This window comes from Ursus arctos, unplaced genomic scaffold (genome assembly GCF_023065955.2).
Source record: "Ursus arctos isolate Adak ecotype North America unplaced genomic scaffold, UrsArc2.0 scaffold_9, whole genome shotgun sequence".
Taxonomy (NCBI): Eukaryota; Metazoa; Chordata; class Mammalia; order Carnivora; family Ursidae; genus Ursus; species Ursus arctos.
The window spans coordinates 69,602,000-69,628,245 of record NW_026623111.1 but is presented as its reverse complement, the minus strand read 5'-3'; the positions used below and the strand labels follow the sequence as shown (position 1 = coordinate 69,628,245).

Genomic DNA, 26,246 nt, shown 5'->3' with positions numbered 1-26,246 from the left:
CAGATTGCCACATGTGAATTGCAGCTCGGCTACTTGGTAACTGTGTGAACGTGGACAAGTTAATTAATCCCTTTCAGTCTAGTCCTCTCAAACTGGGGATGTATTAGGCTCCTATTGCTCCTGTGACAGATTTCCACAAATTCAGTGGTTTAAAAACCATACAAATTATCTCAGCATTCTATGGGTGAGAAATTGGTCGGCTCAGCTGGTGTCTCTACTCCAGGTTCACAAGGTCGAAGTCAAGGTGTTGGTCAGCCTGGGTTCCTACCTGAAGGTTCCAGGGGAGAAGCTGCTTCCATGCTCACTTGGATCCTTGGCGCTTTTCCATTCCATATAGTCGTAAGGCCAAGATCCCTGTTTTCTTGTGGCTTCTTCTTGGCTGTAAGAGGCTGTCCACATGCCCAGGCTTGTGACCTTTCTTCATCTTCAGAGTCAGCAACAGCGCGTATTGTTCTATCTAACAGATTAGCAAGTTTTCATAAATCCTTTGTGAGGCTTAATGAGGAAATAAAAAGCTACTTGGATAAATCTGGCGCCATGAGGCTAAATATTTTGGTTCTTTTAATGGCTGACCTCTTCATGGCTCTGAGATATATCACGGTAGAGATTAGCATTTTGCCTGTTTTTTGTTTTTGTTTTGTTTTTTCTTCTGAGGCTAAGGTTGTAAATAGTGTATAACTTCATGGCCATTGAAAAATCAAAGCACCGTGACAAGCACCAGGATAAATGTCCAGATTAGAGTTAAGTGCCATCCCGTGATATAAGTTCAGCATTGCCGATTATGATCATAATCTTTTTTTAATGAGAACAAGTACTTGTCTCATGGTTCAATGTTTGCTACTTAACCTGGAATGCAAAAGTTTTTATGGTACAGTCTTTAAGTGCTGAGTAGTTTTCTCTGTATACCACGTATACTGTGCTTGTTGTATGTTTGTGTTTTAGCTTGAGAAATGGGTGAAATGTAGCCAACAATAAATGAAAGCTTTCAAGAAAACTTGTATAATATGAAGTGGCTCTTTTCACTAATGGAGAAAGTTCTTGTCCTAGGAAAAGATTAATGTTAAGGAAAATGATGACTGTTTCAATTATTAACCATTATTCCATCTGCAGAGTTTTCTTAAACCTTTTGGCTCATAAATTATATTGTAATTTTTATTCAGTTTAATTCTAGAAATAACTATAAGTTTAAGCAGTTAAAATATTTTTTTAAAGATTTTATTTGAGAGAGAGCAAGACAGAGCACAAGTGCGAGAGGGAGAAGCAGGCTCCCCGCTGAGCAGGGAGTGGGATGAGGGGCTTGATCCCAGGACCCTGGGATCATGACTTAGCTGAAGGCAGACGCTTAACCAGCAGAGCTACTACCCATGCGCCCAAGGGTTAAAATATTTTAATACAACTGCAGAGGCGCATTTCACTTGTTTCAGAGACCCTTCTGCGGCATTTCATTGCTGAATATCCTTACCCTCTGACCATCAAATGACACTTTTGTTATCATATGAATGCTCCGTGATCCCCTTCCTCCTTAACACTTCAGCTCAGCTAGTTGTGTAAATGGACTAAAGTATTCGTTATTTCTTCAAGATATATTTGGAGTGTAGATGTCTCTTTATTCGTATACTAGTTTGTGTTACTATCTGTGTGTCTTAAAAGTGTGTATCAGTCTGTTAAAACTATTTATCACTTTTTATATACAAGGCATTGAAGGAATTTAAACGATGTTTAAACCTCAGCCTCCAGCCAGCTCTGAATAAGCTTACATTTGCTGGTTTGTGGATTTTTTTTTAACTGCCAGTAAATATCAAATATTTTCTCAGTGAGGCCTTGCTGACAATCTTATTTATATTGTAATCACCACCCTCACCCCGGACCAGTACTCTGAATTCCCTCTAGCCCTATTACTGTATTTATTGCTTAAGGTTGCACCTACTAGAATATAAGTTCCCCCGAGGGCAGGGATTTCTGTTTGTGCTCTCTAGTGTATCCCAAATGCTTAGAACTGTACCAGGCACAGAATAGCCACTCAGTAAGTATTTGTTGAATGACTGTGTATGTCCATGCATGCATTTTTCATATATATATATATATATATAACTTCCATATGTAAAATATAACTTCCATATGTAAAACAAACAAGATACAAGCTATATCCAGAATCGGCCCCTGCCTTACACCTCACTGCTATCAACCTGCTCCAGGCCAACCAGCCTCTCTGGGACTGTCCTGTCCCAGCTCACAGCCTACTTTTTACCGTGCCCCTATAATCCAGACTCAACACAGCAACCAGAGTGGTCCTTTTAAGTCCGATCTCACAGCTCAAAACCCTCACTCAGGGTTGAGGGGGTGGGAACATGGTTTATAATAAGACGGTCATGATCTTCCCGGGCTCTTTCTTCCACAGCCTCCTGATTTCATTTCCTGACACCCTCCCAACACTTGGCCTTTGCCCTTGACGTTTCTACTGCTCAGCCTGCGCTTCCCCCTTCCTTCAGCTCTCTGCTTATCATCACCATGTCAGAGTAGCTTTCCCAGGTTACCCTGAATGAAATAACGTTCTCACCCCTGTATCACTCTGCTTTATTCCTCCTTATCCTGCCTTATATTTCTTCAGAGCACTTACGTTACCACTCACACATATATTATTAGACTACTGTCTGTGTCTCCCATTATATTATAACTTTTATAAAAGCATGAAGTTTGTTTTCGGTGCTGTATTCCTAGAGAATGCCAGACACACAGAAAGCATGTAATAAATATCACACATAGCATGAGTAAGTATAATGAATAAATGTTCACAAAAATAGAAGCATTGCTTGCTTTTTTTATAATGTGATACCTTGAAGCCATTGTAATTACCAATATCAATGCAAGAACAGGAATGACAAGGCAATGTATATTATATTTAGGTATCAGTAAATCAAAAAATAATATAAGCAATAATAATTATTATAAGCTTTTGCTCTCAGGCATCATAAGGCACATTTACACTAATTCTTCTCCCCTTTCGACCACCCTCCTCAACTTGCTGTGTTAGGCATACCTCTAGAAACTTCCTTTATTTTTTTTAAACATTTTAAAAAAGATTTTGTTTTTTGAGAGAGCGAGAGGAAGAGAGACAGAAAGAAAGACAACAGAGGGAGAAGGAGAAGCAGACTCTCCCCACCAAGCAGAGAGCCAGATGAGTGACTCGATCCCAGGAGCCTGAGATCATGACCTGAGATGAAGGCAGATGCTTAACCGACTGAGCCACCCAGCCACCCCTAGAAGCCTCTTTTAAAGGTGTTGAGCAATTATTCTCATGTATAGGAAATCTTTTCTATAAAATTGCTGCAGGCTGTGTATAGTAGTGATATTTACCACATTTCTAGAAACAGCACAAATTATAGATTCTCAGTATGTTAACACATAATTAGTAGGAAAAGAGGTGACAAGAAATGTTATGCTAATAAATCCAGGTCTTTACTGCAGTGTCAGTATATTTGAACAGAGTTGGGAGGTAAATTATGAATATTCAGGGTTCCAAGTCAGTGTGTTGCCATTAAAGCCTCTAAAGTAGAGGACACTCGCATACTCCCCTAGTGAGTGAGTCAGTGAATCTATCTTCCATCGTAGGAAACAGAAGATATTTTCTCCTCAACTACTTTTTGAGAACATATTTGGTGATTCTTCCATTCATGCTCTAAAGGAGTTATGTTGTTTCGTTAAGTTTGAGATACTCTGAATGTGTCTGTCTCCCTATTGCTTTCCCTGGGAAAATTATTTATCATATTTCAAAAATTGGAAGTAAATGATGAAAGTGTTCCCTCTCTTTCAAAGATGTATTGTCATAAAGTCATAACTGTTTTCAATATTTGTTTTATTCGATCTGGTGTCTTCACACATTGCCTGCCTTAGGATTTGAGGTTTCATTTCAGAGCCAGAAGACTAATGGCCCATTATCAAGGCTGTTGCAGTGCTGTTGCCTGTATCCTTAAATGCTGGAATTAAACCACAGTTTTAAGCAGACAGTACACACCCATGAAAACATCTAGATTCACTTTGGATTAGTCACTGTAAGAAAATTAGAAAGGCAAAGTAGAATTCATTTTCTTGTAGTTCATATTTATTTCTAACCATAAAGGGATGAGAAATGGGTAGTTTTCAATTTTTAATCACTCCAAACTTAATTATTTCCATTTCTTACATAGTCAAGATCATAAAACAGTGGAAAATAATGCCATCATAAGCAACACACCACATGTTTTTATGGATTATCAAAGTATTTGTATATGATTTCTTTCTTTTTTAAAAGTAATGTGAAAATTTTCTAATATGAAGAAAACTGTTTTTCCCTAAACCTTGTATAGATTATTGGATCACATTGTTGGTGATCAGTGAGAAATAATTACTCCAGTCATAAATAGAATGTTCTCCAAAATGATTTTTAACAAAGATTGAAGTCTACACATTTTTGGCATTGCTATTTTTGGCAGCATCCCTTATTCTAACATTCATAAAGGTGAAATGGGCTCATATTAAAAGACATTTCATTAAAACCTCAGTGCTCTCATAAAACCAAATTAATGAAGGTAAAGTAAAAGAAGTTACTCTGTTTAACAAGTAGTTACATAGCACTTACCATGTGTCAATCTCTCTGTTTTAAGTACTTTGCAAATAGAAACTCTTACACCTCATCACAATCCTATGAGGTAGTTAATATTCCCATTTATAAATGAGGAAATACAGTTTACTATAGAGTCTGTCACACAGCTAGCAGGGGGCAGAACCAGGATCCTAAACCAGAAAGTGACTCCTGAGCTTATCTTCCTAATCCTTGCTCTGCAGCCACTCAGCAGCACTTTTTGTGACTTTTTGCATGTTTTCTGGATTTTCACTTCCTTCAATGGCCTCATGTTATGCACAAATTTTGTAACACTGACTAATGCACTTCCTTTGTGTCAAATTTGCCTCACTTCGCTGTTTCTTATTCACTTGACTGGCTAAGGCAGCTGACCTATCTAAATTAAGGAATCCAGTGTATATTAGTAGTAACTGGATTAAGTTTTCATTGTCTTAGACATGTGCCTAAAAGGATGGATCATGATTATTCTTCTAAAGTATTTGCTATAAAGGATTTATGTTTGCCTCTGATAGAAAGTCATATACAAGTTTTTTTTTAAATAACAACTTTTCTGTATTTAGATATTGACAAAACACATAAATCTTTGAGAATCGAAGGAAACTTCTCATATGTCTGCCTGAATTTTGGCTCACTGTAAAATATTTTTGGTGTTTGTATGAGAAGTACATATCAAATTCTAAACTCTGATATGGGAGAGATAAAAAGCTATATAGAAATTAAAAGTTTCCTTCAGTTTTCTCTAGCTATAGATTTCCTGACGACTTAAGTTTAGTCTTGTTCATGGTGACCCAGGAACGTCTCTTATATTAAATTTTATTCAATTAAGAGATTCTTGTTTTTAACCAACTTGAAAACCGTAATCAAATGGGAGGTTCCACTATGGATAAAAGGCCAACCTTTATCTTAATTTTGGGTAAGGAACACACAGCAGTGAAATATGAACCCATTTTATGCACTGAGTAGGCTCAGGATTTTCAGGATGTCTTGAATAAGTTAGTAAATCTTCAACATTAAAAAAAGTTAAATGCTCAAAAATCAAAGAAAAGGCAAAACTGCCCCCCCCCTTTTTTCAATGGCTTGTTTAAGTCTTTAGGAATCTTTTCCTGAATAAAATGTTAGACCTTATTATGCCTCTGTGCTTTTGTTGTTGTTACTGTGAAATATGCCTGAGAGCATTTTTTATTCTTTTTCTTTCCAGATGACAGAAATGATGCTCAGGAGAGTAGCTTAAGAGACTTAATAAAAGAGCTGCCAGACACCCACTACTGCCTCCTCAAGTACCTATGCCAGTTCTTGACAAAAGTAGCCAAGCACCATGTGCAGAACCGCATGAATGTTCACAATCTCGCCACTGTATTTGGGCCAAATTGCTTTCAGTAAGTTAGTGGAGTTTTGCTCCTAATATTACATACCACGTTTCCTTTATTACTGCCTGAAATTACTTGGGTTGTAGAATCATATTTCAGACTGAGAAGTCAACCAATTTATGTTGGAGGAGTTCTGTCTTGCTGTTGGGCATTTTAGCCTTGTTTTTCATCCCAATTTTGAAGAAGGCAGATATGCCTTTCATGAAAACCATAATTTATAATATTTCCAACAGTTTTATTTAAAATTCTGGAAATAAGTTTTACTTTCACTAAAAGGCATTTAAAAATTTTAAATCTGAAACATTGATTAGCAGAAAGGGAAGGAGCATAATATATTGCATAATTTTTTAAAGTGATAAAATGATTGCTAATAGATGGAAAAATACAAGCTCAATATGTCAGTGACAGAAAAATGTAACATTTACTACATTTGTTTTCTAGGGATAAATTAGACAAGAAATAAACTTGTCTCCTTGGTGGGTGCTATAGCACTGGCCATAAGAATTTTTGTAAAACTTCATATTTTCTCTTCCTTATTATTCCTTAAAGTTCTTTAATTGTTGATATGTGAAACATGATTTTGCAATCCAGGGACTTTTCTTTTAACTCTCCTATTAACCTATTAATCCCCACTGATATCAAACACATTTCTTCTAGTTATAAGGACAGAGAAAGAATATACTCACACCTTAAAAGCTCTCATAAATTGTCAGCAATTTTTTAAATAGTGTATCTGCTTATACACTCAGTTAATTTATAGACTCATTCATCAGTCCAGAACTAGTAATATTACAGTCCTCAGAATAACTGTCCAAATATAAACTCTGGCTTAGATCATAGGAGGTCCAGGGTTCCAGGACATTCACAGCCTACTATTGCAGGAAGTTCTACCCTTAATTTTTTTTTTTTTTTTTTTTTTTTGAGAGAGAAGAGTGCACACAAGCGCATGTGCACGCAAGGTGGGAGGGGTGGAGGGAGAGAATCTTCAAGTCTCCCTGCTCAGCGCGGAGCCCTCCGCAGGGCTCCATCTCAGGATCCATGAGATCATGACCTGAGCTGAAACCAAGAGTCAGATGCTTAACCACCTGAGCCACCAAAGTGCCCCAAGAAGTTCTACCTAAATAACTATTCCCATTGTAACCTTAGAGATTTAAATTTTAAATAGTAACATTTCGTAGGATTCATTAGGGTCTCGTGAATAAATATCTCAAACATAGGCTCCACTAACTTCTTACGAACTTTGTGTTAGTGAAATAAGCTGTATTTATTCCTTTTACTCCTGTGTTCAGAGTAAACCTTTGGTGATCTACATGTAAGAAATTAAGATAGGTGGAAAACTGTTCAGTAATTTTGAAATGCTAGATTCTAAGAGAGGTGAAAATGAACTTTTAAATAGAGTGTTATGGTTTTTTTAAAGATTTTATTTACTTATTTGAGAGCGAGTGAGCATGCAAGCATGCAGAAGAGTGGGGAGGAGCAGAGGGAGAGGGAGAAGCAGACTCCCCACTAAGAGCAGAACCCAGCTTGGGGCTCTATCCCAGGATCCTGAGACCATGACCTGAGCCGGAGTCAGACGCTTAACCAATTGAGCCCCAGGCGCCCCTAGCACTTATTTTATAACACACAGATCCATACCTCATTGCTGAGTTACTGGATTGGGCTTGATCTGGAATTTCTGGTAAACTGCTTCAATTAATTAAATATCAAATAAATAATGAGTGTTTATTATAGGCTCTACTTATCAGTAGAGCTTTTAAGCTTTTTGTATTGTGGTAAAATACATTAAAAATTTACCATTTTACCATTTTTAAGCATAGAGTTCAATGGCATTAAGTACATGTACAATGTGATCGACTTACAAATATAGCAGTTGCCACTAGGTACTTTTCACATTGAAATAGATTATAATTTTTAAAACTGTTGTCCGTTGAGCTCTTACCAGGTACTGTACTGTCTCATTTATCTGATTGATTCTAAAGAGGCAGAAGTGGTTTGTTTATGTTGTCCTTGAAGTTCCTCTGTCTTGGAATTTATCATGTGTCATGTAAAGATCCAGTTCAATTTTTCTTCAAGTAGATAGCTAATTGTTGCCAAATAATACACCGAGCAGTGTTATCTCTTTGCTAATTTACAATGCCAGCTCTATCACGTATTAACTTTGCACACATACATGAGCTTGTTTCTGGCTTTAATATGGCTCATTCATGTGCTCCTCTATTTTTCTATCAAATTTTCTCTTTCAGAGGAATTTTGGAATTTCCCTGGTAATTGGTATCTCATTGTGGTTTTTTGGTTTCTTTTTAAAGATTTTATTTATTTGAGAGAGCAGGAACAGGGGTGGGGAGAGACAAAGGGAGAGGGAGAAGCTGGCTCCTTGCTGAGGGGGAGCCCGACATGGGGCTCGATCCCAGGACCCTAAGATCATGACCTGAGCTGAAGGCAGATGCTTAACCGACTGAGCCATCCAGGCGCCCCGGTATCTCATTATTTTGACTTGCATTTCCCAGTGTTGAATATCTTTTCATGTACTTATTGGCCATTCATATATTTTTGGAGAAATGTCTGTTCAGACTCTACCCATATTTTAATCAGATTTTCTTTATTGAGTTCTAAGAGTCTTTCATAATTTTGGATATAAGTCCCTTAATTAAATATAGGATATGCAGATGTTTCTGTCGTTCTGTATTGCCTTTTCATTTCCTTTTTTTAAGATTTTAATTCCAGTATAGTCAACATACAGAGTTATATTAGTTTCAGGTGTACAGTGTGGTGATTCAGCAACTCTTATTACTTCAGGGTAATAGTACTTCAGGGTAAGTGTACTCTCAATCCCCTTCACTTATTTCACCCGTACCCCCACCTACCTCCCAGCTGGTGACCGTTAATTTGTTCTCTATAGTTAAAAGTCTGGTTTTTTGTTTTCTTTTTTTTCCTTTGTTCATTTTTTTTGTCTCTTAAATTCCACATTTGAGTGAAATTATGTGATGTTTATTTTTCTCTGATTGATCTCACTTAGCATTATACTCTAGATCTATCCCTGTTGTTGCAAATGGCAAGATTTCATTCTTTATGGCTAAATAATATTCCATTGTGTGTGTATGTACACACACACACACACACACACACACCCCACATCTCTATCCATTCATCCCTCATGAGCACAGTATACTTTCCTAATTTGGCTATTGTAAATAATGCTGCGATAATTATAGGGGTACATATATCCCTTTGAATTAGTGGTTCGTTCATTTGTTTGTTTGTTTGATGGTTTCAGGTCTCCTATTTAGGTCCTCAATTCATTTTGAATGTATTTTTGTATATAGTGTAAGAAAGAGATCCAGTTTCATTCCTTTGCATGTAGCTGTGAGTTTACCCAACACTATTTGTGGAGACTATTATTTTCGCATTGCATGTTCTTTCCTGCTTTGTTGAAGATTAATTGACCATGTAACTGTGGGTTTATTTCTGGATTTTCTCTTCTGTTCTATTGATCTGTGTGTCTGTTTTTGTACCAGTACCATACCGTTTTGATTACTACAGCTTTGTAGTATAACTTGAAGTCTGGAATTGTGATACCTCCAGCTTTCTTTTTCAAGATCACTTTGGCTATTTGGCTACTTTTGTGGTTCCATACAAACTTTAGGATTGTTTGTTCTACTTCTGTGAACAGTGCTGTTGATATTTTGATAAGGATTGCATTAAATCTATAGATTGCTTTGAGAAGTATGGACATTTTAGCAATGTTCTTCTAATCCATGAGCATGGAATATCTTTCCATTTGTTTGTGTCATTTTGAATTCCTTCTAACAGTGTTTTATAGTTTTCAGAGTACAGGTCTTTTCCTTCTTTGGTTAAGTTTATTCCTAGATATATTATTATTTTTGGTGCAATTGTAAATGGGTTTTTTTTCTCCATTTCTTTCTGAAATTCATTATTCATTATTAGTGTACAGAAAAGCAATAGATTTCTGTACACTGATTTTTGTATCCTGCAACCTTACTGAATTCATTTATCATTCTAGTAGTTTTTTGTTGAAGTCTTTAGGGTTTTCTATATATAGTATCATGTCAACTACAAATAGTGAAAGTTTAACTTCTTCCTTACCAACTTGGATGCCTTTTATTCCTTTTTCTTGTTTGATTGTTCTGGTTAGGACTTCCAGTACTATGTTGAATAAAAATGGCAAAAGTGGACTTTCTTGTCTTATTCCTGACCTTAGGAGAAAATCTGTTTTTCCCCATTGAGTATGATGTTAACTGTGGGTTTTTCATATATGGCCTTAAATATGTTGAGGTATGTTTCCTCAGAACCTACTTTGTTGAGGGTTTTTATCATGAATGGTTGTACTTTGTCAAGTGCTTTTTTCCATATCAATTGAAATGACCATAGGGGTTTTATCCTTTCTCTTATTACTGTGATGTATCACATTGCTTGATTTGTGAATATTGCCCCCCAAAAATAAATTCCACTTGATCATGGTGAATGATTTTTTGAATGTATTGTTGGATTGGTTTGCTTTTATTTTGTGGAAGATTTTTGCATCTATGTACATGAAAGATACCAACCTGTAGTTTTCTTTTTTTGCAGTGTCTTTATCTGATTTTGATATTAAGGTAATGCTGGCATCTTAGAATGAATTTGGAAGTTTTCCTTCCTCTTCTGTTTTTTATAGTATTTTATGAAGAAGAGGTATTAAGTCTTTAAATGTTTGGTAGAATTTGCCTGTGAAGCCATGTGGTCCTGGGCTTTTGTTTATTGGGAGTTTTTCGATTACTGATTCAATTTCATTGCTAGTCATCCATCTGTTCAAATCTTCCATTTTCCCTGATTCAGTTTGGGAGGTTATATTTTTCTAGGGATTTAACTGTTTCTTCTAGGCCATCCAATTTGTTGGCATATGATTTTTCATAATACTCTCTTTCAGTCTTTTACAATTCTGTGGTATTGGCTGTTTCTACTCTTTGATTTGTGATGTTGTTTGAGTCCTTTTTTTATTTTTATTTTTTTGATGAGTCTGGTAAAGGCTTATCAATTTGGTGTTCTTTTCAAAGAACCACCTCCTGGGCACCTGGGTGGCTCAGTCAAATAAGCATCTGCCTTCGGCTCAGGTCATGATCCCAGAGTCCTGGGATCAAGTCCCCCATTGGACTCCTTGCTCAGCAGGGAGTCTGCTGCTCCCTCTGTCCCTCCCCCCACTCGTTCTCTCAGTCTCTCTCTCTTTCAAATAAATAAAATCTTTTAAAAAAAAAAAAACAGCTCCTGGTTTCATGGATCTCTTCTATTGTTTGGGGGTTTCATTTTTGGGTTTTGGTTTTTTTTTTTTAGTTTCTATTTCATTTATTTCTGCTCTAATCCTTATTATTTCCTTCCCTCTGCTGGATTAGGAGTATTGTTTGTTGTTCTTTTTTTTTTTTTTTTTTTTTTAGCTCCTTTAGGTATAAAGTTAAGTTGTTTGAGATTTTTCTTGCTTCTTGAGGTAGCCCGGTATTGCTATAAACTTCCCTCTTAGAACAGCTTTTGCTGTATCCCAAAGATTTCAGACTGTTGTGTTTTCATTTTCATTTATCTCCATGTGTTTTTTTAAATTTCTTTGATTTCCTGGTTTGCCCATTCATTGCTTAGTAGCATGTTATTTATTCTCCATGTATTTGTGCTCTTTCCAGATTTTGTCTTGTGGTTGATTTCTAGTATCCTAATAGTATTGTGGTCAGAAAAGATGCATGATATGTCTTCAGTCTTTTTGAATGTGTTCAGATTTGTTTTGTGGCCTAATATGTGATCTATTCTGGAGAATGTTCAATGTGCACTTGAAAATAATGTGTATTCTGTTTCAGGAGGGATTTTTTAGGAGGGGGAGGGAATGTTTTAAATATATCTGTTACATCCATCTTGTTCATTCAAAGTCACAGCTTCCTTGTTGATTTTCTATTTAGACAATCTGCATTGATGTAAGTGGGGTGTTAGAGTCCCCTACTGTTATTGTATTACTATCAAGTAGTTCCTTTATATTTGTTATTAACTGCTTTATGTGTTTGGGTGCTCCCATGTTTAGTGCATAAATATTTACAGTAGTTATATCTTCTTGTTGGATTGTTCCCTTTATGGTTATACAGTGACATGTCTTGTGACAGTCTCTGTTTTAAAGTCTATTTTGTCTGATACAAGTATTGCTACTCTGGCTTTTTTTGACATCCTTTTGCATGATACATGCTTCTCCGTCCCCTCACTTTCAATCTGCAGTGTCTTTAGGTCTCAAATGAGTCTTTTGTAGGCAGCATGTAAATGGGTCTTGTTTTTTAATCCATTTCGATCACCCTATGTTTTTTGATTGAAGCATTTAGTCCATTTACATTCAAAGTAATTATTGATAATATGTTTTTATTGCCATTTTGTTACTTGTTTTATGGTTGATTTTGTAGTTTTTCTTTGTTCCTTTCTTTCTTGCTCTCTCATTATTTGGCTTTTTAGTGATATACTTGATTTCTTAATTTTATTTATTTTCTTTTTATTATTTTTTTCTTAATTTTATTCTTTGCATATCTATTACTGGCTTTTGATTTGTGGTTACCATTGGTTTGTATATAACAACTTTTGCATATAGCAGTCTGTTTTAAGTTGATGGTATTTAAGTTTGAACCTGTTCTTTACTCTTCTCCCCCCACCATGTTTTAGATATGTAGTGTCATACTTTACCTCCTTTCATTTTGTGAGTCCCTTGACTGATTTTTGTAGATATAAACACTCCTTCTGTGCTTCCTACTTTTCTTGCTAATATGTATGGTCTTTCCTTTCCATTCAAAGAGTCCCATTTAATATTTCTTGTATGGCTGGTTTAGTGGTAATGAATGTCTTTAACTATTTTCTGGGAAACTCTTTATCTCTGCTTTTATTCTGAATGATAGCCTTGCTGAATAGAGTATTTTTTGCCTGCAGGTTTTTTCCTTTCGGCACTTTGAATATATCATCCCACTCCCTTCTGGCCTGCAAAGTTTCTGCTCAAAAATCAGCTGATAGCCTTATGAGGTTTCCTTCATATGTAACTGTTTTCTCTTGCTGCTTTTAAAATTCTCTCTTCATCATTACTTTTTGCCATTTTAATTGCTGTGTTTCTTGGTATGGACCTCCTTGGGTTGTTTTTGTTGGGGGATTTCTATGCCTTCTGGATCTGGATTTCTGTTTCCTTCCTCAGATTTGAGAAGTTTTCAACTATTATTTCTTAAAATAAATTTTCTGCCCCATATTCTCTTCTAAGATCCTTGTAATGTGCATGTTATTATACTTGATGGTGTTGCTGAGTTCCCTAAGTCTGTTCTCATTTTGCATAATTTTTTTCTCTCATCTGCTCAGCTTAATTACTTTCCATTCCTCTGTCCTCCAGATTGCTGATTCATTCTTCTGCTTCCTCTAATCTACTATTTATTCCATCTAGTTTATTTTTAATTTTATTTATTGTGTTCTTCATCTCTGATTGATTCTTTCTTATCTCTTTGTTAAGGGTCTCACTGATGTCCTCCAGTCCTTTCTCAAGTCCAGTGAGTATCTTTATGATCATTACTTTAAATTCTCTTATCAGGCAAATTACTTATCTCCATTTTGTCTGGCTGTCTTGCTGTGATCTTGTTCTGTTCTTTCATTTGGAACATATTCCCCTGTCTCCTCATTTTGTCTAACTCTCTGGGTCTGTTTCTGTGTGTTAGGAAAGTCAGCTACATCTCTTGCTCTTGAAAGTAGTAGCCTTATGAAGAAGAGGTCCTGCTCTGCCGTGCCATATCCCCCCATTCGCTAGAACCTGGCACTTGAGGGGCATCCTCTATGTATGTTTATTGTGCCCTGCTGTTGGGGCTGAGCTGCTTTTTCGTTTGTCAGAGATGCAGTAACGTCAAAATGCAGGGTGCTTTCCCTGAATTTTCCCCTGGGAAGCTTTTATTGGTAGGCAGGGCTGCAGTCAGATCAGATGTCTGTCTCCAGCCTACTGCTGAAGCCAGTCTCACTGGTGTATATGGTTATCTTTCCCTCTCCCTGGGGCAGGAGACCCTTTGCAGTAGTGCTGGCTCCTGTACGGGCTGCTTGTACAGTGCCTGGCTTGTGGCACCACTTTGAATGAATTCTGGCCAAGAGCGTATTGGAGGGGGCATATCCGCAACATGAGCTGGGGCAGGACTCACAGTGTTAACAAGGTTTGCATCTGGTCCTCTTCAAGAGGGGCCTGCCACTGCCAGAAGCAAAGGTCAGTCAAGTTGGTGTGCGTGGGTCCACAAAGTGATATGGGGAGAGGCATGGTATTAACAAGGTTTGCACTGATTTTCTGTGGGAGGGGACCCGCTGTGCAAGGACTTAGGCAAGCCTCAGAGGCTTGGAGGGGGCGGGGGAGGCATGGTATTAGCAAGTTAGGTAGCTAGTATAGGTGTCGTGTGGTTTCTGCAGGTAGCTGTGTGTTTATGCTGGGGATCAGGGGAGGGAAATGGCACCTGCCAACTCCTTTGCTCCGGGAGGAGCCTCCCATTCATCTCTGTCCCTCCAGGACTCCCTCTGAGATTAGTAAACAACTCTCCCATATGTCCCAGGTGTTTTTCAACTGCTGCTTCTATGCTGTATCTCTGCAGGGTGTTGTCATGCTGCCTTATTGAGGATAGAGATTCAGTTTCCTCTTGCCCTCCCGGCTCTTACAGAGGGATCCTGCTGATTTTTAAAATTCCAGGTTTTAAGTCCCACTGGTTGTAAGAACTCATGAAATTTGGCCCCAGGCGTGTTCTCTGGTGTGAGGGTCTGTTTCTCTCCCTTCTTCACATTAGTGGTGTCCCTGACTCCAAAGGACAGTCCTTTGGGTCCATTTAGCTCTGGACCCTATCTCTGCCCTTCCTACCCTCTTTAATATGGCCTCTTCTCTACATTTAGTTATGGAGTTTGTTCTGCCAGTCATCAGGTCATTTTCTGGGTTACTTACACTGATATAAGTATTATCTAGTTGTAACTGAGGTGAGGTAAGTGTCCTCCTACTCAGTCACCTGCCAACAATCCCCTGGTATTTTCTTTTCTTGATTGTGTGTTTTTAAGGATGATTTTTAAAGTTTTGATGATGTTCGGTATGTTGATTTTTTTTTTTTTCTGTTGCTTATGCTTTAGTGCTGCATCTAAGGTTTGCCTAACTTATGAAGGTATTTTCTCCAAGAGGTTTATAGTTTTAACTCTTCTCATTATGAAGTTCATTTCAAGTTCATTTTGTGCTGTGTAAGGAAGGAATCCAATTTCATTCCTTTGCATGTGACGTGCAGTTATCCTAGTACCATTTCTTGAAAGTACTATTTTTCCCATTGAATTCTCTTAGTCTTTTTGAAAATTAATGGACTATGATTGCCAGGGTTTATTTCTAGACATTCAGTTTTATTCCATTGATCTCTATACATCTACACTTAGTCCACTACCACATTGTCTTGATTATTGTAGCTTTTTAGTAAGTTTTGAAATCAAGAAATGTCAGTTTCCGGCTGTGTTTTTCTTTTTAAGGTTGTTTTAGCTATTCTAGTCCCTTGCTTTTCCAAGTGAATATAGATTCATCTTATAAATTTCTGTAAAAAAGCCAGGGAGTATTTTTATAAGAATTTTGTTGAATCTGTAGATCAATTTAGGGAGTTTTGTCATCTTGACAATATTATATTTGCCAATCCGTGAATATGGATATCTTTCCACTTACTTATATCTTATTTAATTTATTTCAGCAATGTTTTGTCATTTTCAGGGTAAAAATTTTATACTTCTTATGTTGAATCTTAATATTTCTTTTGTGTGCTATTCTAAATACAGTTTTAATTTTTTTGTTTTTCATTGGTGGTGCTAACAAAGTTTTAATTCACATTCATTTTATTATGAATGTAGTTAGACATCTTTACTAGATAACTGTTTAAGGGCCCTTTGCCTTTCTTTCTCGTGATGTGTTTATTCCTGTCTTTGCCCGTTTTCCTATGAGGTCTTTAGGTTTTGAGGTTTTTTTCCCCTTGTTGAACATATATTTATTTTTAGCCTTGACATCCTCTAATAAACACATTTAAAATGAATTTTCCTCTCAGTATCATTCTAGTAGATTACTTTCAATATTACTGTGTCACTTTTTGTTATGGGTTGAATTGTCCAGGATATAAAGCCTGAGACTGAGGTTTCAAACTGCAGTTGTACTGAGTTATGCTCTTCAGAGCTACCCCTGTAAACCACAGAGAAATATAGGGTTAGGGAGAAGTTGAACTTCCATGTAGTTGTAACAAAAGCCTCAGTCAGTCACCAATTTACTTAGAAGCTTAGATGGCCTTTCAGAGATCTCTCAAATTGAGTCAAGGAGGCTGGTCCAATTAACCCATTTTCATCAGTCACTGGAGATGAACTGTGCCTAGGGAGGTGGTATAATCTTGGGGTAGCCATGAGCCATAAGCAGGCAACACTCTCAGCAGCATGTTTCATGAATGAAACATGAAGAGGGAATGTGATATCATTCCACAGAAACCACTATATTTTTATAATGTGATAATAATGTTTTTATAGTATACTATGGCACAGTAATATTTTTCTATGAAGCGAACATTGGACTGTAAGCTGTGTATGTTTTATATGACTATTCTAAGGAAATTTCTAATATCCTCATTTCTAGGACCAGTAAAAGCCCTCCTAGGGAATATTAGAGATTAGCAGGAATTGCTTTCCCTAAGTTTTAATAGTTATTAAAATGGGTGCTGGATTTTCATTGGTTTGGATGGTATGACTTAATAAAAGAAAGTTAATCTAGTCTTCTGCCATTTGGTAGGTTTGATATTCTGCGTTATTAATTTTTCTGTTACTTTTGCTGTAAAATAGGACTTACAAGGTTTTCTTTGAAACTTAAGCAAGACCATAAGAGAAAGTCTTAGTTCATGGTACTCAATTAGTAGAGTAGTGTTGTAAAACACATGCATTTAACTGAACACATTTAAAATTAAGGGAAAGATCCGGTTTTATAGCTTCTGTCCATCATACCAGTTAGTGAACTGGGCTCCTTAGAAGCCTGAGATCAGGGACATGACTTTCTTCTTACCTCAGTTATCTTAGTTTTCACTTTATTCTTACATTGGGTACAAGCTTCTAACAGTATTGAGTATACTTTTTAACATTAAAAAAAATTTCTTGTCCAATGAAACTTCTAAATACAGACCAACTTTTTCAACTTTAGTATTTGTAGCAGACACAAGTCTTATGTTGTCCTCAGATTGCCTTGGCGTTACCTCCCTCCCAGACCAGTCTGCCATCAGTGTTTGACCTTTTACCTGCCTTGGGAATGCTGGATCCTTCTCCTTGGCTGCTGCCTTGAAGCTGGGTCAACCAGCTACTTGCACTGAGTTTCTGGCTTCCCCCACCATTGGACCCTATACTGGGCTCTGAATTCCTGATGGGTTGCCAGAGGAGCTGGATAAGGCAAGCTGAAAGTGTAGAACAGTTAAATCCCTCTGAATGAACCTTGGCAATGGGAAATAGAAATCAGGAGGGAACTAGGTAGACCCCATTTTTCTCATTCCCATGGAATACTCTATGCCATGGTTTCTTCTTACAGCCAATCTGGTGAATTCCGGGCTGCCAAACAAAGCATCTGTCAAGCAAACTGTTGTGTGGTTTGGGGTTTCTTTGTGAAATAGCTATTGACATTTTACTTTGTTTCACATCCCTACTTCCGTTCTTTCTTCTCCCATGCTGCCCCATACCCTATCCCAATATAGTACACCAACATCTTCATCCTTGGCTCAGCCTCAGTTTTTTGGGATGTTTTTTTTGTTTGTTTTGTTTTTTTGTTGTTGTTGTTGTTGTTGTTTTTGAGAATTTTTAAGTCACTGTGCACTTACAGGGAGCAGACTATTCCAATACAGGAGAAAACTTTGTTAAGATGTGATGAATGAAAGATGTTACACTTTAAGTGTTTTAAAGGATAATGTTAGCTATGCGTGATTTTTTTTTTTTTTTCACATGCTGACTTTGGAAATTAAATTCCTGGGGCGCCTGGGTGGCTCAGTTGTTAAGCATCTGCCTTTGGCTCAGGGCGTGATCCCGGCGTTCTGGGATCGAGCCCATGTCAGGCTCCTCCACTGGGAGCCTGCTTCTTCCTCTCCCACTCCCCCTGTTTGTGTTCCCTCTCTCACTGGCTGTCTCTCTCTCTCTGTCAAATAAATAAATAAAATCTTTAAAAAAAGAAAAGAAAAGAAAAGGAATTCCCCATATATAACAACTCCACTGTAAATGTTATACTTCCCCAATACTATTATATAACTCCTTTGAATTTAAATTTTCCTTTGACAAAAAAAGTGTTCGAAAGCTGAGAATGTTAGAAAAAACTACATATTTGTTTCATATGTTATTTAGTTAATTGAAAAATGTATTTGTTAAATGACATTAACGAAGAGACTGAAGATCCCTAATGACCTTTAGCTGAGATATTTTTGTCAATATTCTTGACACTTTGCATTAAACGTACTGTGCATACTTAGTTTCCATCATTTAATAATATCAGTAACATCCAAATGTACTCTCCAGTAATTAAAATTGCTAATTGCTGCTGGTGATGATCCATTTTGATCAAATTCCACCTCATTTCTTTGTTTCCTTTGCCTTTTGTCTATAGATCTGTAAATTAATCCTATTGTTTGAGACAAGTGCATCAATGTAATCAATAAGGTAATCAGTAATATTATAGCTGTTTCTGATGCTTAAGAGGTAAAGGAATTTTAGAGTTTGAATAAAGCCTACCATGTGTGCCTTAATCCAAGATGCCACATTTTTGCTTAGTGGCAGTATAAAAAAAATTTTAAAGCTGTTTGGGGGCTCCCTCAAATCTTGCAGAAAAATAACACAGTAAGTTAATGGTACCAAATCACTAACTTGTAACTTGTAGTTCATGATCTTTGTTTGTATATGTGTATGTAATTAAGTATTTGGACAACATCAGTAAATATTAGATGAGATCAGCTAAATTCGTAGACACAAACAGGATGTGTAACCAGATAAGCCTACAATGTTGCCATCATATTATCTGCTAATAGCTACTAAGCAGCTTTGTTTGGTTTGCAGCCCAAATGTTACTTTTAGAAAATTGGTAATTTGGATTAAAAAATGTAGATAGTTGAAATTTTAAAAAATGAAGCCCAACCCTGGTTTTACATAGTCATATATTTATAACCTCATTAGCATACTATTTATAGAATTCAAGTTGTTCATTTAATTTTTAGCACAATTGTACTTACTACTGCTATCCTCCATAAACATGTTTTTGGCATTTTAAAGAGTGAGTGATTGGAAAGTTCCTCCTGTGTCTGCTGAAACCTGTACCTGCACTTTCCAGTGGTTACCTCATTGCCTTAATTCTGTCTTCCCACTCTCACTTGTAACTGTGATAATTGACTTTGCAGTTCCCTTTACCCCCCCAAAATGGATATGTTTATTTTTTATTACAAAAGTAATATATGTTCATTGTAAAAAAAACCCAGGAATAAGGATGAAGATGAAAATCATCCATAATTCTATTACCCAGACCCAGTCACTATGCACACTTAGGCTTACATGCTTCCATATTCTTTGCATGCTCACATATATATTTATATTGATGTCTGATTAAAGATAGCATAATAAAATAATAACAACTTGTAACCTTTATTTTAAAACTTAATGTCATCTATCATGGCATTTTTCCATACTTAAAATTCTACATCATCATTTCTAGTGACAGTATTGCATTTCTCATCCTTTGATCAATAGCCTTTATTTAAAATGTCCCTATAAAGGGCATTTCACGGCTGTTATTGTTGTTTTTTTCTCAGCAATAATAACAGGTAGTATTTATTGAGTGCTTACTCAATTCCTGGTAGTGTTCTAATTGTTTTTCATTTATTTGCTTATTTATCCTCAAAACCTTATGAGGCAGGTACTGTTCTTATCTCTACTTTTCACATGAAGAAGCTGAAGCACAGAAATTCTAACTTGCTCAAGGTCACATGGCTAAGAAGTTTGAGTCAGGGTTTTGAATCCAGACAGGCCGGCTCCTGAGCTCCAAGCTCTAATCACTGCTCTGTGTTTCCCCTATAAACAGCATCCCAGTGATTATTCCTGAGCATACGTTTTTCACACTTCACTAATTATTTTCTTTGGCTGTACTTTTGGAAGTAGACTTGCCTGGTCAAGGAATATTCGTATTAGCAAATTTTTTCTGCATTGAAAGAGAGTGCCAGTTCATGCTGTGGGCAGCAGTCTAGGACTGTGTCTCCTTTCCCACACCTTCTCCAACACCAGTGTTATCCTACCTTAACGTGTTTGCCAGCATAATAAGTGAACATTATTTCTTTTTAAAATTCTGGCTTATTCGATTCTTGTGAGGTTTAACATATTTAAAAGACTATTTTCCCAAATACTTTTACTTTTGTCAATTGCCTTTTCACTCTTTTTTCAGTTTTTCTATGCTAGCACTCGTTGTTGTTGTTTTTGTTGTTACGGATTTGTAGGAGCTCCTTTTGAGTACCACTATTAATTTATTGTTATACACTGAAAATATTTCTCACAGCTTGTAATTCATATAATTATAATTCCCGTTATGTGGATTCATATAATTCATGTTAGAACCTCGTAATTCTTTTGCCATAAAGAAGTTGAGAGATTTTATTAATCCTATCTATATCAATTTGTGTTGTTTGGGTTTGATGTTATTTTTAAAAGGCCTTCAACCTCAAGGTTATAAGAATATTTAATACTGTGTGTTCGAGGTTTTTGTATTTTAATATTTATGCTTAGAATATATGTGAATATTATTTTACAACAGGTATGCTGTGGGAATCTAACAGCTATTAAATATTCTCTCAGATTTTATCTTAGGATATATACCATTTTTTAACATTTAAGCACTGACTTCTAGTGAAATTTATTTTGGAATAAGGTATGATTTAAGGATATAGTTTTTCACTGAATAGTTAACCTGTTAACCACACAGTATCTAGAGGGTAATTCATGTTTTGCCAAGTACTTTGGAATGTCACTTTTATCATTATATCAAGTTCTTAAATATATTTTGGCTTTCTCTGGGCTCTGTTCTGCTACCCCGTTCTGTCTGCTTCTCTGGTGCTAGTATTTATAGCTTTATATTTTATAGCTTTATATTTATAGCTTTATATTTTAATGACATGTATAGTATTCTCCCATTTAATTCTTCTTTTTTCTGGATTGTCCTGGATAATTATGGACATATTTTCTCCCAAAAGAACTTCAGCATATTTTTCTAGATCTAAAAATTCCCAATGAGCTTTTAGGTTTTTTCCGGTATAGTTGAAATATTTAATATTGAGTCAGTCATTGAATAAAAGGATGTATCCCTTCATTTGGTCCAGTTTTTACTTACGTATTTTTGTTTTATAAAATTGGAGAAGCTTGAAAAAATATGTAAAGTTGCAAGGTATACAGTGAAAACTCTAATTGTAATCCACTAATTGTATTACTTAAAAATAATGACTTTAAGTTTTTTATCTATTTTCTTCCAGCTTTTCTCCCAGGTATATACACTTTTTAAAAAATTAATCAGTTTTCTATTTCATGTACATCTTTAATCCTGCATTGTTACAAAACATTAATTTATAAATCTCTCCCATATCACCGAAATCCATTGGTTTACATCATTTTTTAATTGCTCATAGCCAGGCCTTTTTATATAGAAGATGACAGACTTGCATTTATTAAATTCTGTGTGTGTACAACAAGTACAATCATCTATTTCTCATGGTGAATCCAAAAGCATGGTTCATAGTGTCATACTTTTATGGATAAAGAACTGAAGTATATGAAATATCAGTTTTTAGGATTACAGAACTAAAATAGAACTGATAGAATTTATTTTGGTCCATTGCAATTGAAACTTAGAAGTAGGCAAGAGAATAATTAATTGCTTTTTAAGGAGAGTAAAAACCAAATTGGTGCCTAAAGATTTCGACATTATCGTTGTTCCTTGGATTTGTTATCAGATGGATTGAAGTATTAAGTTGACCATATAAAACCACTATTTTTTTTCTTCACAATGGCCAAATACTGAAATTCATGTAATTCAATGTAATAGTAAGCTCAAGTCTGTTTCTAATATTATTAGCTAAGACCATGAATTTAGATCATAAGAAGTTAAAATATTCATACTGAAAACAGTACTATAAATTTTCCATTAGATGTCTACTTATTTTTTTTTCAGAAATCATGATGTTTTATAAGTATTTATATAAACCATACAAACTGTTGCTTCCGATATTCTGTGTGAAGTGTAAACTGTATTTAGTGGTAATAATAATACTTCAAACCTTGGTTTTTCAAACAGAAGTAATCAGAAAAGACGTTTTTTGACTTGGTCTCCCTTGAGAGGTGGCAGTAGACCTGTAAGTAAATAAATGAAATAAGCAACCCATAGTATTGAAAAATATACAGTGTAATTTACATTTTTTTCTTATGTGAAACAATTTACTTTGTCATATTGCAAGGAGCAGGGATTTGTTTTTCCTACAACTTTTAGGTTAGTATATTAAAAGTCAGTGCTGATATGAGAAAAGATGTAATAGAGGGTTTGTAGGTCTTTTACCACATCATTGTGATGCAATGTTTTTAAAATGTGTGAACTCTTCCCTGGAATATACCTCTCTAGAGAAATAACCAGGCTTAGTGGTTGAACATTGCTGATTGGGGCCAGAGTCAAAGATTTCTTATCCTTTTAAAAATAATCCCTGGAGCCCTTCAGTCTCTGTGGGAATGCAGTGATTAAGCAATAACATCTGTCTGGCAGTTAATGATCATCTGGAGAAATATATGGTCCAGCGTAAATTCAAGGTCCTTTAAGTCAGTTGGTTATTTATTAAAGAGAAATGCCCAGCCAGAAGACATCAACACTGCTCTGCTAAGCACTACTTTAAAAAATAAAATTGCATGTTTCTTTTCTAACATACTTTCAAAAGACTTCTACATTCATGATTTGTTTATTTCTTATATCAATCTTAGCAAGCCAGATGATTTCATTTATAAAAGATGACATGAGTCTCCATGGGGTGTCTGGTAGGGGGGTGGGTGTCAGTGATTAGCCACAAGTTATATAACTAAGCAGGAAGACTGAGAATAGGATGTCTACAAACTCCTAGTCTGCTTTGTTTTCTATTAGATAACATATTTTCTTAAGATAATACTATAGATGTTGTTTACTGCACCATACTTTTTCTTGCCAGTCATGGGTTGTGGGGTTAATGACCTGTGTTGTAGCAGTTGCCTTGATGTGGCCCATGTGTGTATAAAGCACAGGCTTGAAAAAAATGAAAGAATTTAAAGCAAATAGTCTTTTCTTTGGGAGAAACAAGCAAATGCAGATTCTAATAATTCTGTTTTTCTTATTTTAAATATCTCTAAAAGAAAAAGTGAAAGCAAAATCATTTTACTAATGGAGTGTGGTTGCTGTCTGTAAGACTTCAAAATTAAAACCAGTGCCATATGTCTTGTTCAAGTGTAATCTTGAAAGTAGCTCTGACCTTTTAAACTCCCTGAATCGTCATCCAGTGTTGACAAGTGGCAAATTGAAGCATACATGCAAAAATATATAAATATATATATACGGAGAGAGAAAAAAAGAAAGGGAGATAAGGCATGTTTCTTAGCTGTTGACAAAATCCAGTGGCAAATTTATACTCTCAACATTGTATGTGGGAGTGTGTGTGTACACTTACATAATAGTCTCCAGAAATTATTATCTAACACCTTCATGTCCGCCTTCTGCAGATACACTTGTCTTTTATTTTCTCCTATGAGGATTAGTGTAGAGACTCAGTCTTAGAGGAACAGAATTCTTTCTCTGTTATTAACTAGCTTTATGACTTTAAGCAAGTCACTTAATTTTTCTAACCCGCTTTTTGCTACTAGATATGTAAATTTCTCTTCAGCAGTAAGATTTTTATTATATGGTTTTAGTTTTCTGTAATTGTTATTTACTAATTTGGTGAATTTATTAATTTGCCAAATATTTTTAAAGCATATACTGTGTGCCAGCAGGCAGTGTACCAGATTTTTGGCCAAACATCCTGGTTCTGCCCTCAGGGAACTATACAATATGGGGAAAAGAGTAGATTCCTTAAATAATTACTGAATTACGGTTGTGACATGTGTTGCAGTGGAATAATGGAGACCCTGATCATATGAATATATGAGTGTGTATGCCAGAGAAGTGGCTTGCTTGTGCTTCATTCAAACTTAGTTGGCTTAGATGTCTCCTTTTTAAGTACTCCACATCCCCCTGCCCGATCACTTCATCTCTTCTTTGGCTGGTTTTGACCACTTCTGGTTTTCTTTTTCCCACTTCAATCCCAATACATGCTATTGCTAGAATTATCAATTTAAAAAATACGATCGTACCCCTCTCTTGCTTCCAAAACCTCCATTCAAGACTGTCTCTTTTCTCTCCTAGGGCATTCAAAGCCTTTAATGATTTGGTTCATAATTTCTTGTGGAGCCTCAACTTATTGCTACTACTTCCCAAGAGCTCTCCATCAGGGATTTGGAGATAGGCCACCATAATTAAAGTAGAGGAAAATCTGGGGGCTGAGCTAGAGTTTAGAAGTCATTCTAATTTATTTCTTGAAAACAAAATGGACAAACTCTCCAAGAACAGTGGCATCCTGGAGCATGTCCATAGTTAAGGAATTGGAAAAAACCGTTGGCGAGATCATAGGAATATAAGCTAGTGTAGCAGCAGCAAAGCCAAAGAAAATAGAACTTCAAAGGAAGGGTGAACTATAGCAAGGGATCAAGAAGAAAGAGAACTGAGGAACGTGTCCTGGATTTGGAGATGTAGAAGTCATTCAAACCAATAATTGCAGACGCATAATGACACTTTATATGGTTTCCAAAAGAGCAATCTTCTGAGTAACACTCATTGAGAAAATATTATGACAAGCATAATGTTACATGGGGAAAAAGTTAACTCTTTGGGATCAGAAAAGAAACCTCTATTTCTAGAATTAGTACTCATTTAAGATGTATTAATATAATTGTGACTGACTCAATTTTTCAGCCTAAAGTTCTCAACTTTTTACCATCTCATGCAGTCTTTGTTAAATTTGTCATGGCACCTCTAAGTTTTCCATGAGAGAGCAAAAGGGGGAAATGTGAAGGTAGGTTTGTTTTCTGGTTTAGATTCCAAAAGCAGAATGTAAATGAATGATGACCTAATTTTATGTAAGTTTTGTAGAACCTGACTGAATAGCATGTTTGCTGTATGTATACATAGTTGATTGGAGTATTTTTGTATTGGATTGGGCTCAGGTAGGTTAAATCACTTTAGTTTTTAAAGAAACAGCTATTACAACTAGAAATGAAGAGATCCAGTCATGATTAAAGACTAATAGAATATTTAAAAGCAGATTGGTCTCTTATTCTCCTTGATGTTGCTAATAAGCAAAAAAATTTCCCTCCTAAGGAGCCAAGAGAATTACTTTGTTGGATCATGAGAACAATTTTGTGATAAATCAAGATGTAACAGGACTTAACAGTTCAGGTTTTATATAATTTTATAAAGAAAGGCAATATCGCCAGACTGTCTTGGTTTTACACTTTGCTCCATTGCTTTCTAAGAGTGGGACTTGAGGCAAGTTATTTAACCTCTCATTTCTTTATCTTTAGGGATAAAAATACTAGCTATCTTATGTAGTGGTCGTTGATATTATGAACATATATGTGTGTAACTGTATATATGAATACATAATATATGTGAAACTTGGGGAACAGTTCCTGGAATGTACTAATATTATTATTGCTTAGTGATTTTCTAAAAATGCAATATCTCTTCAGTTTGCAAGTTTACCCATTGTGGTGTTTCAGATCAGTGACAGTATTAAAGTGGCAAATTTGTCCTTAAAATAGGACATCTTTCAGTGTCTTAGAGAAGCCCAGGGATGTATATAAAATTAGACCATTATTTCCTAGATTGTTATTACAATATTCATTTCTATTGTAAAATGTAATTTCCATGAGCATCGATTAATCTAGGGGGTTAATCTTTCCTATAGACATACTTTTAAATATAGATGGCAGATATTTATTTCATTTATTTCAATGTGTTGCTTTTCTAGACCTTTTTAATTTTCATCTTTTCAAAGACTCTCCCAGGTCTTAAACTCTCTTGCTTTTGGCAGCTCCACACCACATCATCTCAAATGTGTTCAAATGCACCCACAATCCATATTAATCATAATGTATTTTTAAAAATT

At 35.8% G+C, this 26,246-nt stretch overlaps 1 protein-coding gene across 8 annotated transcripts in view; it reads left to right on the top strand.

The window, feature by feature from the left end:
* Positions 1-26,246, top strand: part of FAM13A (family with sequence similarity 13 member A) — a 316,257-nt gene that overhangs the window by 56,967 nt on the left and 233,044 nt on the right. For 6 of the 8 annotated variants that reach the window (XM_057309502.1, XM_057309504.1, XM_057309505.1 and 3 more), the window contains exon 4: positions 5,817-5,994. The exons of 1 other annotated variant lie outside the window; for it this stretch is intronic. In XM_057309502.1, the coding sequence (XP_057165485.1) occupies positions 5,817-5,994 (178 nt within the window). Of the gene's footprint in view, positions 1-5,816; positions 5,995-13,502; positions 13,518-26,246 lie in introns of those variants that run through there. One more of the 8 variants, XM_057309507.1, reaches the window with a different exon arrangement.